The 13,084-nt window shown below is 42.3% G+C and overlaps 1 protein-coding gene across 1 annotated transcript; it reads right to left on the bottom strand.

Moving 5' to 3' along the window:
- Positions 1 to 8,008: 8,008 nt before the first annotated feature.
- NEUROD1 (neuronal differentiation 1) lies at positions 8,009 to 11,793 on the bottom strand. The gene is made up of 2 exons (XM_063932271.1): positions 11,672 to 11,793; positions 8,009 to 10,595 (listed from the first exon to the last, which is right to left on the bottom strand). The coding sequence occupies exon 2, from the start codon at positions 10,584 to 10,586 to the stop codon at positions 9,489 to 9,491; it is 1,098 nt and encodes a 365-aa protein (XP_063788341.1). The 5' UTR covers positions 10,587 to 10,595; positions 11,672 to 11,793; the 3' UTR covers positions 8,009 to 9,488.
- Positions 11,794 to 13,084: the final 1,291 nt, after the last annotated feature.

Genomic DNA, 13,084 nt, shown 5'->3' with positions numbered 1-13,084 from the left:
TCACCATCACTCCAGGACTAATATCAGATTGTGAGATCCGTTCTTTAAGATTCTTGCTCCTCTTATAGCTAAAGAGGGGTGTATTAGCGCAGAATCTGCTTAATGCTGGGTCCGTCTGGACAATATGCCAATGCTTCAGTATTGACTTTTTGACTAAACCCATAGGGTGACGCGAATAACCTCAGACCACACTAAACTGCCAGAGGCTCTAGCTAACATGGGGCAGAAGTTAATTGATTGGGGCTATGATCCATTGGAAGTGAAACAAGCGACAACAAAATGCCTGGGGCTAAAATGGGAGGACCTGTTTGTTCCAAAGATGAAAAGTGCGGAAACAGAACGTTTGGTATTCACAAGTACCTATTCTATCACGTCGGGTTTAGTCAAAAAGTCAATACTGAAGCATTGGCCTGTTGTCCAGACGGACCCAGCATTAAGCAGATTCTGCGCTAATACACCCCTCTTTAGCTATAAGAGGAGCAAGAATCTTAAAGAACGGATCTCACAATCTGATATTAGTCCTGGAGTGATGGTGAACACAAATTGTCTTAGTCTTCAGAGGGGAGCCTTCAAATGTGGTGGCTGTGCCAATTGTATGTTTATGCTGACTGGTAAAGAATTTGTGCACCCTATGTTGGGAGATAAATACACGTTGAGACACAGAATGACTTGTGACACCCGGTACGTGACTTATATCATTGTATGTCCCTGTAAAAAAGTATACGTGGGCAAAACGATCCGGATGCTAAAAGAACGAATATCCATGCACCATTCATCAATTAAAAAAGCATTACAGATAGTGGAACCTAGCACCCCACCGGTGGCCAGACATTTTGCAAATTGTGGTCACAAAATAAGGGACTTCAAATTCATGCCTTTGGATCATGTGCCGCCGCTTAGGAGAGGTGGCGATCGTAACAAGCAGCTATTAAAGCAAGAAAGCCGATGGATATATTTACTTAATGCTATGGCCCCATTAGGGCTTAATGAGGAACGAATCTTTTCCTGTTTCCTATAGAAAACAGATAGTTTTGAACCAGGCTTGTTGTTCTTAGTTTATTGTAGTCTTATAGTGGATGCCTTCTCCACACAGATGCTCCTGTTCTTGTTTATTATTTATTTGTTGTATTTTTTTGGGGTATGTTGTTTTTTATGCATATACAGTACATCTAGTGCAAAGTAGATGTGTCAGCCAAGGGTAGCATCATTACGACATGACCAATATATGGTTAGCCCCGGTGTTATGTCTGTATCGATTAAATCAGAGTTATAAGTTTAGCGACTAGTTCAGCTAGTGGGGGGCGCTGTGGGTAATGATAGTTATCTATATAAGTGATGTAACAGGTCCCTGACGGAAATTGTGGCACATTGTATATGCATAGATGTTATTTTACTGTATTCTGTTTCAGGTGTAATAGTTTTGTGCACGTTTGTTGTCCCGATCTTGCCGCTTTAGGTGAGTGGAGGTGATGTGGCTGGGTTGCCAGGAGACAGGGAAGCCACCAGAGGTACGTCATGTCAGGCAGGCGGATCGCTGGGACGAGTAGGCCAATCGGTGAACCGCTGTTTGCCTGGAGGGTGTGGGACGTGGTACACACGTCACGGTCACTTGGCGTGAGGAGGCGGGACAGACGCTACCATGGCAACAGACGGGAGACCGGGAGACGCTCGTGGAGAGCGTGGCGATGCTGGATGACATCACAGGTGGGCGTCCAGGCGTCCTGGTAGCTTCACACACGCGCCCCCTAACAACACCTGGCGGAGCTCGGGTAAACGATTAGGACAGGTGAGCACACTTTGTTCATTTAGTGGGTATAAATAGAAGGAGCTTGGCATAATGGTTTGAACTACTCCCCTGAAGACGGCGGTAGCCGAAACGGCTGTAGGGAGACCCTGCTGGGTTAGATCCATACCCCCAGCATGACTCAGGACATGTGAGACTTGTATTATTGATGGAACTTTGTTTCCAAGCTGCTGTTTTTGCACCAAAAAGTTTGTCATATTACTTGAAATGGCATAAAAACGTTTGGATATTGAAGGAGTGCTGGTTTCTTCTGCAACATAGCCCCAGCTGGAGCCTCATGGTGTGGTTGTACTTTATATATATATATATATATATATATGTACACACACTTATACACAACTGGATCCGGCACTCTGTAAAAATACTTGTTGCACATGCCCAGGTGCCCTCATATAGGGAACGGCACCTCCAAATTATAAGATGCAATAACAGTGGCAATCCAGGACTGATGTACACTGCAAACACTTGCAATAAGGTGCTTTTACTCAATGTTTCGGGGTGTAGGGTGTAGCACCCCGAAACATTGAATAAAAGCACCTTATTGGTTTGCAGTGTACATCAGTCCTGGAGTGTTGCTGTTATTGCATTATATATATATATATATATATAACGTTAATATAGTCCCCTGGGTGTAGCTATGCACACTTAACCACCCTCCAGGGACCAGGCGGCACTCCACGGATTCTTTGAAAAATAGCTTTTATAAATTAATCAAAAGTTCAATACATAGTGCAAAAAACAAACCGACGTTTCAACGCCTCACAGGCGTTTTTTTCAAGGTGCACAGTGTTTTTCTTTGTTTTTCCAGCACTGTGCACCTTGAAAAAAACGCCTGTGAGGCGTTGAAACGTCGGTTTGTTTTTTGGCACTATGTATTGAACTTTTGATTAATTTATAAAAGCTATTTTTCAAAGAATCCGTGGAGTGCCGCCTGGTCCCTGGAGGGTGGTTGAGTGTGCATAGCTACACCCAGGGGACTATATTAACGTTATTTCCTGCATTGGAAGGCACTCCGGTGGTTGATTATACTGAGAGTGCCGGCTATTTTACTTCTTGCTATATATATATATATATATATATAGAGAGAGAGAGAGGGAGAGAGAGAGATTTCTTGAAGATACTTGCACACTCTAATAGTTCATTATATATGGTGCTCCCTTAAGTCTGTTCCATTGCAGTCCAGATTAATACAAGCAATGTAGGAAAGGGTACTCAATTCATCATAGAAAAAAAACATACTTTTATTTTCCCAAGGGATGGGCACTCAAAAAAGAATAGCAAATCACGATGGCTCACCATAAAAAATCACATGACATCATATTCAACCTTTATGGCAGAAACAATTATCCCATGTCTGTATGACAAAGAGTTTGGATGGTAACTTATCAGTCCGTCGACCTGGGTCAATGAATGACCGTTCAAGACCACTGCATCATGTCACTGCCACCCTGTGTAGTGTAGAGCCATCTGAAGGTAGACACCCCCGCCGCACACATTAAATACTTACAAATACATTCTAATTACTTGTCGGTGTGTTGGCCTGCCGTCCCGCTCCCCACAGCATGCGTTCCACCAGTCTACGCGTGTGCCGCCCATTCTACACACATTAATGCCCACTCTGGTCCAATGGAACGCATATGTGTTCCACGGGCTAATAACTTCCGGGGTTTGCGCATCACTTCCGGTGACGAGCAGTGGGCACTACCAGATCTCAAAGGTTGCTAGGGACATCACCATGGATAACGGGCGCCGTGAGCGTCAGGCTACTGCCCGCACATCACTGCCCCGTCTCCCAGATAGAACCATAGCACCAACGTAGTATGCCCATATTCAGAGGCGTAACTAGGGTTTTTGGAGCCCAGGGCAAGAGGTAAAATGGCGCCCCCCCCCAAAAAAAAAAAAAAAAACATAGCAAAAGAAGTAGGTGTCGGAAAAATGGGCGTGGTCACACACCAGAAGGGGTGTGGCCACGCTCCAGAAGGGGTGTGGCCACTGAAAATGGCCCACAGTGCCAGACACAATGCCCCACAGTGCCAGTTACATTGCCCCACAGTGCCAGTTACAATGCCCCACAGTGCCAGTTACAATGCCCCACAGTGCCAGATACAATGCCCCATAGTGCCAGTTACATTGCCCCCCAGTGCCAGATACAATGCCCCACAGTGCCGGATACATGCCCCACAGTGCCAGTTACATTGCCCCACAGTGAAAGATACAATGCCCCACAGTGCCGGATACATGCCCCACAGTGCCAGTTACATTGCCCCACAGTGCCAGATACAATGCCCCACAGTGCCAGATACATGCCCCACAGTGCCAGTTACATTGCCCCACAGTGCCTGATACAATGCCCCGCAGTGCCAGATACATGCCCCACAGTGCCAGTTACATTGCCCCACAGTGCCAGTTACATTGCCCCACAGTGCCGGATACAATGCCCCACAGTGCCAGATACATGCCCCACAGTGCCAGTTACATTGCCCCACAGTGCCAGTTACATTGCCCCACAGTGCCAGATACAATGCCCCACAGTGCCAGTTACATGCCCCACAGTGCCAGTTACATGCCCCACAGTGCCAGTTACATTGCCCCACAGTGCCAGATACATGCCCCACAATGCCAGTTACATTGCCCCACAGTGCCAGTTACATTGCCCCACAGTGCCAGTTACATGCCCCACAGTGCCAGTTACATTGCCTCACAGTGCCAGATACATGCCCCACAATGCCAGTTACATGCCCCACAGTGCCAGTTACATGGCCCACAATGCCAGTTACATTGCCCCACAGTGCCAGTTACATGCCCCACAGTGCCAGTTACATGCCCCACAATGCCAGTTACATTGCCCCACAGTGCCAGTTACATTGCCCCACGGTGCCAGTTACATGCCCCACAGTGCCAGGCCCCACTCAGTGCCAGTTACATATGCCCCATTTGGTGCCAGATACATGCCCCACTGTGCCGCCAAGCCCGCCCCCCCCCCCCCCCGTCACTTACCGCTTGCTCTATGTGAGGGGAGGAGAGCGCAGCGCCTCTCCTTCCCCTCACCGCTCCAGGTCTCCGGCGGCTGTTTGGCGCCGGTTCGCTAGCCAATCAGAGCTCGCGGACCGGCAGCCAATCAGGAGCGGGTCCGCAAGCTCTGATTGGCTAGAGCCGGAGACCGGACACAGCAGCGCTGCTGGCAGCGCTGCAAGTGCTGGCAACGGCGGTGAGGGGAGGGAGAGACGCTGCGCTCTCCTCCCCTTACATTTAGGGTTGACGGGGGCGAGTGGGGCATGATGCCCTGGTCGCCGGAGGCGCCCCCCTCTCCTGGGCCAGCCAAGGCGCCCAGGGCACGTGCCCCACTCGCCCTACCCTAGATACGCCTCTGCCCATATTATTATACACCTATTAAAGGAGTGGTTGCTGCTGTATTATATTAAGGACAGCAGCAATCACACATTTAATAGGTGTATTTAATATGTGCGGCGGGGGTGTCTACCTTCAGATGGCTCTACACTACACAGGGTGGCAGTGACATGATGCAGTGGTCTTGAACGGTCATTCAAGTTACCATCCAAACGCTTTGTCAAGCAGACATGCGATAATTGTTTCTGGCATTATTGGTGCCATAAAGGTTGAATATGTCATGTGATTTTTTATGCTGAGCCACCGTAAATTGCTATTCTTTTTTGAGTGCCCATCCTGGGTGAAAATAAAAGTATGTTTTTCTCTATGATGAATTGAGTGTCCTTTCCTTCATTGCTTAGATAGATAGACAGACACACACACACACACACACACACACACACACACACACACACACACACACACACACACACACACACAATCGCTCTCTCTCTCTCTCTCTCTCTCTCTCTCTAAAGATACAATGATGTTTAATTACTTGGAATTGTAATGGTAAAAAATAAAAAAACATAGCAACCAGTTAGTTTATTAATCCAGACTTATGTGCATGAAACATTTTAAACCCAAATATTTAATGGGTTCTGACAACTTATTAAAATATTGCTTCATCTATATGTACATCTTTTTTGCAATTACTAATATCTTTGTTAAAGTATAAGAGGGAAATTATCTCTCAAAATTAAAAGATCTTATAGGCATTCAATTAACTTTGACTGTATTCTAGCTATTACACAAATCTCTCTGTATAGAATAGGAAGTATAATATAATACATTTACACTTGTGTTACTTACACTTCAGTATTATAGTTGCTTCTTATTTGTGGCAAGCAGATGAAGGAAAGGGACAGAAGAAATCGACTGGGAAACTTAAAGTCATGTTGTCCTTTTACACCAGTTTTAGGGTGTGGTGTTAGTGTATTAATCCTTTGAGAGAGATGAGTGGAGGGGTTGCCCATAGCAACAAATCAGTTTACTGTCATTTTACAACGTATGCTTGATAAATAGTAGCTAGAAGCTGACTGGTTGATATGGGCAACCACTATATCTCTCTCAAAGATTTGATACATTGCACCCATAACTTGATAACAACACCATTATTAATGTGTGTTTGGTCTACCTGTATCCACATATTGGTTATCCTCTAATGTAAATACACTTTCCAGAGTTATTACACTGTAGCTATTACAGCCCTAGTGATGCATGGCTGTTACAGGTTCTCTACATAAACTGTAATGTTTATTTGGCAGACAGTCCTGTGACACACAGTACCAGTACTCTACATTTAACTGTTCAGCAACAAGCCATTGGTTCATATTAGCTGCCATACAAAAAGGAGAGCAGCATTAATCCAGCATCTCAGCCTGTGCCATCAGCTGCTAACACACACCTCTTGTACAGGTGTTCTGCACTCAGTAACACTGTAATGTGAGGCAGGGAAGTAACATCATGACCTCCTGGGTGCTACCCACGGACCTGCCTGTGTGGCACGTCTCCTTGGATAGATGCAGTCTGTGCTTCGCAGTGCGCCCATGCAGAAGCAATATCATTTTCATAAATGAAAACTTCCCCTGCAGAAGACACATCTGTGCCTGGCCCACTCTGCATAAACCAGGGTAAAACGCTAGCTTCCCCTTACCTCTGTTCTACAGCAGAAAGGCTGTAATAACAATTATAAGCGTTAAATGCATCAGCAAATTGCTGGAGTTCTTATGGATAGGCATAGCACAGCTCTGGTTCTTTATTGCAGGGATAGGGTTAACGAATACAAGGACTTTACATGCATCTATCATGTCCCCAGAGGGTACAAAATAGGAGGACGATAGATGGAAAACAGCAGGAATATTCTGAGGCCAGCGCACCTCAGCGTTAAACAGAACTTTTCGCACCGGACAGAAATCAGTTTCAGAACTGTCCTTAGAGCTAATGACATCTCCTGCAGAGTATCATTCATTAGTCGTTTATATCACAGTTCTAAAATCATATTTCTGATACCTTTTGTGAACATCGCTTCTTAATATTATATGCACAGTACCTTGGGTGCAAGAGGCTTCTTGTTCGCTTACGGGGTTGTGAAATCTGCCACTTATTGCAACGTTGCGCAATAAATCCTCCATGTTTCATTTAACGGAGCTGTTTATATTTACATCCTCAGAAAGTTAATAAAGCATTTTGATATGAGTGTGTCATTTTTTTTTTTGTAATCAATTCAAACTGCCTAGAGTTTATTAGCTATGGTGATGAATGTAAAAGTGTCGAATAGTAACAATTTAAATAAAACGTGTGTAGCCTGCAATAAAATGTTAACAAGAATAATAAATATTAACTTAAATGGCATACTGCTAAAACTAATCGAAAAATGTAACATTAGAAAAAAATCACTTTGACTATATTATTGTGTCTATCAAATTGTGTAACTACTACTTATTTTGCTACGCCAAATATTTGCCGTGATTTTGAACATCATATATATATATATATATATATATATATATATATATATACATACATATACACACACACACACACACACACACACACACACACACACACACGTATTTTATGCCATATATATGTATTACTATAAATATATATATATATAATATTATATTTATGCTATATGCTACGTATTATATATATATATATATATATATATATATATATATAGATATATATATAGATATATAGATATATATATATAGATATGTACAGGCGTGTAGCTACTGATGGAATAAAGTGGGGAAATACTGTCACATTTTAATCATTTTATTTTGTATATGATAATTGTTTTATGAGATATTACAATAGAATAGTATTCCTGTAGAAATTAGGCATAGTAAAAGTCCCATATTGAAGATAGTAGCAAAAAAGCAACAATGGAATAAAACGTTCAATACTATTTTATACGAATTGGTTTTTATGGGATTGTGCAGTACATAATTGTATACAGCATGACAAACAAATATGACAGTACAAATTAATTCCCAATTAATCAGCATTACACGTCAGACAGAATACTCTAATTACCGATTAATAAATGGTGTGTATATTGGTTTATACTACCGCAATATGGGTACAACTGGATATAGCCCACCCACAGAAATGTAATTTTGTCTCCATAGTAAGTGTAAGAGGAACTGCATAAATCATGTTTTAAAAAATAATTTAAACAAAACACTGTTTCCTAATGAATATTTATTACAAGGATAATTGTAGGACTAGGAAGCAGCAGATGGATTGATGATAGTCAAGCAGCTTTTAATCTCGGAAAAAAACGTGCTATTAAGTTCTAAAGAGTAAAACTTATATCTTCTCTTTTGCTATTTCCAGTCTTAATTAACATCTTTCTGCATTTCACAAAAAGTAATTCAGTATATTATAGAGTGAAAAATGGTTCTTACGGACAATACATTCCGCAGGGCTGCACTTAGGCATTTTCTAAGTTAATTTATATTTATTTAACTCTTTATTACCAACACAACTATTTGTAAAAACTTGATTGTAATTCCCAGGTAGGTATTGTAAGACATTGGCAAGCCCTGATTAAGGAGCTACAGTATGTAAGGTGCCTACTTCTCTGATTTTGCAAGATAAAACTTCTAAGGCAACACAACTTTCTAAGCGCTCATATCCTGGTTTATATTAGTTAAGTTTTTTTTTTTTTTACATTTTCTTAAAGGGTTTTTTCTATAAATTAGATATAGTTCTACTTCCTCGTATTGTAAAAAAAAAAATATGGATTGCATGGTTTCAAATAGGAAAATCACATTATAAAAAAGTCATTAAAAATTCTGTACAAAAATCACAACAAAATAATTCAGCAACGGGTACAGCAACTAGTAGTAAAATGTCGGTTGAAAAATATATTTCTATATATTTATTTAATTGGCCCACTATACGTTTAAAAATTGCATAGATCCTAATTATTATTGCTTTGCTATTGTTTTTAATATATATATTTTATCTGAATCAGATAAAAATAATACAATATGGATATAGTATGTGTTCTCCAAATTTAGAGAGTAACTCTTGGGTGAGCTCAGGATATATATATATATATATATATATATATATATACACACATTAATACAGCAGGTGAAGAGGAATAGTAAATCTCACGTTTTACAGGCAGTAGAGATAAAAAGTAAAAGAATCAGGTGGAGGGTGGAAAAATTTGCACTTCCCAGCAATGGTAGCCATTGGGCTGCTGTTTGTAAACAGGACAGTACCATAACGCACGGGTAATTACAGAAGTTTCATTCATTTGATCTCTTAAAAGTTAGTCGTGAAAGATGGCATTCAGCTGGGCACTCATGACTCTTTCGTGGTGTGTATGGCCATCGTAGGACATGATGCTGTCTACAGGGATTTCACATCTGGGGCCAGAGCTGGAAAAGAGAGTCCCATGGCTTTGAGCCACTGCTATACTGGCAGGGTAGTGCATGGTAAAGGCATAATTTTTATCAAACTCTGCTGAAGGCTCATGTTTGAAGGAAAAGTTCCCATTAACACTCAGAGGTGGGCTGAGGGGCCCATCGAATGATGGGCTGGTGCAGTCAGTGACAGTGCCTTCAAAGAAAGGCTCCAGGGCAGTCCCGTATGAATGTGGCTTAACGTGAAAGATTTGGGAGCTGTCCATGGTACCATAAGGAGGGCTGGGAAGACCAGGCGACTGGTATGGGTAAGGATGCAAGGGGAAGGAAGCACTGGCTGCTTGCATATGGGGTGGCATGTCTTGATTCTGTTCTGGAAGAAAAGTTCTGGGGTTAAGCTGAAGGCACCCAGCTACTAGGTTGGTGGTGGGTTGGGAGAGCCCTTTGCAAAGTGTCTGCACAAATGACACCAGATCTGGACTTTTCCCAGACCTCAAAATCTCAGAGAGCGCCCAGATGTAGTTTTTAGCCAGGCGCAGGGTCTCAATCTTGGACAACTTCTGAGTCTTGGAGTAACAGGGGACCACCTTGCGCAAGCTGTCCAGGGCAGCGTTCAGCCCATGCATGCGGTTCCTCTCCCTGGCATTGGCTTTCATGCGCCTCATTTTAAAGCGCTCCACCCTGGCTTTAGTCATCTTCTTCCTCTTGGGTCCACGTCTTTTGGGTTTCTGATCATCATCTTCTTCATCATCTTCATCGTCATCGTCGTCATCATCATCATCATCGTCATCATCATCATCCTCCTCACCCTCTTCCTCCTCATTCTCCTCTCCGTTGTGATGCTTCATTGATTCCTCGCCCACATCTTGGATGGTCCCTTCCAGCTCTTCTTTCTTTTTCTCCATTTCATGGTCATCTTGGGAACCCAAACACTCATCTACCCAACCTCTCGAACCCTGGGTGTCGGACATGATCAACCCATTATCTCGATAGGACTTGGTCATCTTCAGAATCTGTGATTTACAGGAAAATGGTGCAGTTAAATAAACCATAAACCCAACACATCAGTCAACTGAGTAGAATCATCTAATATAGCGCAGTAAGAGGTGAGTCATTTACATAAAGTAGTGCTGCATTATAACACGTTCTACCTGCAAATGCTGTTATGTAATTTGGAGGCTGACCCTAAACAGATTAGGGAAATATGAATTACGTGATTACAGAGATGTGCTCAACCAACCGAAATGTGGAGTTTGACCTAAAAACGTTTTTGTTGTTGTTGACCTATAGATAATAATATGGTAGAAAAGGACCGTTCGGCTCAATGCAAAAAAGAAACAACAGACAAGCAGTAACTCAGCAAGAATGAATGATATTAAATGTGGCGCAGGCGCGGTGAAAAGGGGGCATCAGGTGCAATTCAGCTCATTATTATACACATCTCCCATTTGCAGATTACTGCATTTGGCTATTTTATTTTATGCATCTAGCTATTAAAAAAAAATCTAGAGACACAGATACTTGACATGATTTAAGAACTAAAACATTTAATATGGGAAGTAAAGTAAAACACATGGTTGGTATATTAAAACAAGAATTATCTTTTGGTTGCAAAGCTACCGGCGTAGCACGTACCCTGGCAGTAACAGGTAACATATGTTCTGTGTATAACCTCCCCTTCCCGTGCTAATTACAGCCCAGCCATCCTCTATGGAGAGTGCAGTATCTGCACCCTTACAGACCAGATGTAGTTATAACACCACACAGGTAAGCGGGAATAAACACCATTACCATTAGCAGTAAATGTGCTACCTGTGCAGGAGGCAATATATGTATGTACAGTAAGTATACAATAAACATAGTAAATAAGATAATTGAAAGACTACTACAAGTACATACAAGTACCCAGTAGTTCAATGAACAATTTAAAGGGAGCATTCCCAATAATAGTTGTTATAACAGAATCATGATTTATTATTTATAAAAATCAAACTTGCATTGAGATAGATAGATAGATAGATAGATAGATAGATAGATAGATAGATAGATAGATAGATAGATAGATAATCAAGAGTCCGGTCAGAATTACCTTAATATTAGTATCCTCAGATCTGATAGTCTCATAACCCCTCCAGTGACTCCAGGCAGAATGCAGGTTCTGGAGTGGATATATTTTGGATTATTTCTGGGGGATGTGATGAGACTCCGGAGTTATATAGCGGGTGCAGTGACGCTAAGAGACAAGTGAGAGGGAGGAGGAGGATGGGAGGGGAGAAGTCTGACAGATTAGGACCTTGAGCGCATGCGCATGATGTAAAGGCCAACTCTGACTTTCCCCCGGCACGCGCCATATGGTCCCCCCCCCCTCCCCCACCGGGGTCACGTGACCGGGCCCCCCTTCTCTTCCTACCATTTGTATTCAGCGCTGCTGCCTGGCTCCCAGCTCTTTGTGGCCATCTGTCGCCGGTTACACAGTCTGCGCATACCCGCAGCACATGGGTAACCCCTTCCTCCCCGGGCACTGTCTGCACAGGAGGCGGCAATCACTCTGCCGAGTCTAGGTGCCTCTAGGTGCCCCCTCATCTGCACACTGCCAGCAGTGACATCCTCCATGGGATTCCGACACTTTCTCCTCTTATCTCTCTCTCTATATATATCTGTCTTCTTCTTCTTCTTCTTCTTCTTCTTCTTCTTCTTCTTCTTCTTCTTCTTCTTCTTCTTCTTCTTCTTCTTCTTTCTTATCTATCTATCTATCTATCTATCTATCTATCTATCTATCTATCTATCTATCTATCTATCTATCTATCTATCTATCTATCTCTACATCCTGACCTTTACCTCTGTTCATTGATCTTAATTTTACCTGTCTCCTCTTTCACTTTTTTTTTTCACTATTTTACTTTACTTTTTCCGCTTCATCTTTTTGGCTGTATAATTATTTCATGTTTGGTACTTATTTCCCAATACTCTACGTGAATGTATTATGTGCTACAGCAGTATGTCACACTCATATCATATTAGACTTTTATATACACGACAGACATATAACTACTGCAGAACACTGAGGCTTTTGCACGAGGGAGGAAGAGAGAGAGAGAGAGATACTGATAATGCCATGGCTGACTATTCCTGTCATGTACATAGTGAGGCCGGTTCTGGAGCTGAAAGGCAGTGGTCACAGAAGACGCCCTTGCTGCTCTTTATACTTCTTCTGTTAAGTAAAAGTCTCATTTTATTGTCCCAAGCGATAACGTGATTTCCCATCATGTACTGTGAGCTACAGTGTGGATGATGTGCTGATGACATATTGCTACTTCCAGAGAAACTAATTATATTATTTTATGCAGTCAGGTAATTAATCACAATACACGAGAGAATAATACTTTACCAATGCTGTAGGTTCCTTCAAGCTGGAGAATGAATAATATAGCTGTGAGGTGTACATGTAGCATATTGTAGTCCCTGACTGTGGCCTGGAAGCTCCAATAAATAGACATTTTAT

Source organism: Pseudophryne corroboree, chromosome 7, assembly GCF_028390025.1.
Source record: "Pseudophryne corroboree isolate aPseCor3 chromosome 7, aPseCor3.hap2, whole genome shotgun sequence".
Lineage (NCBI taxonomy): Eukaryota > Metazoa > Chordata > Amphibia > Anura > Myobatrachidae > Pseudophryne > Pseudophryne corroboree.
This window is presented reverse-complemented; position numbering and strand designations above follow the sequence as displayed.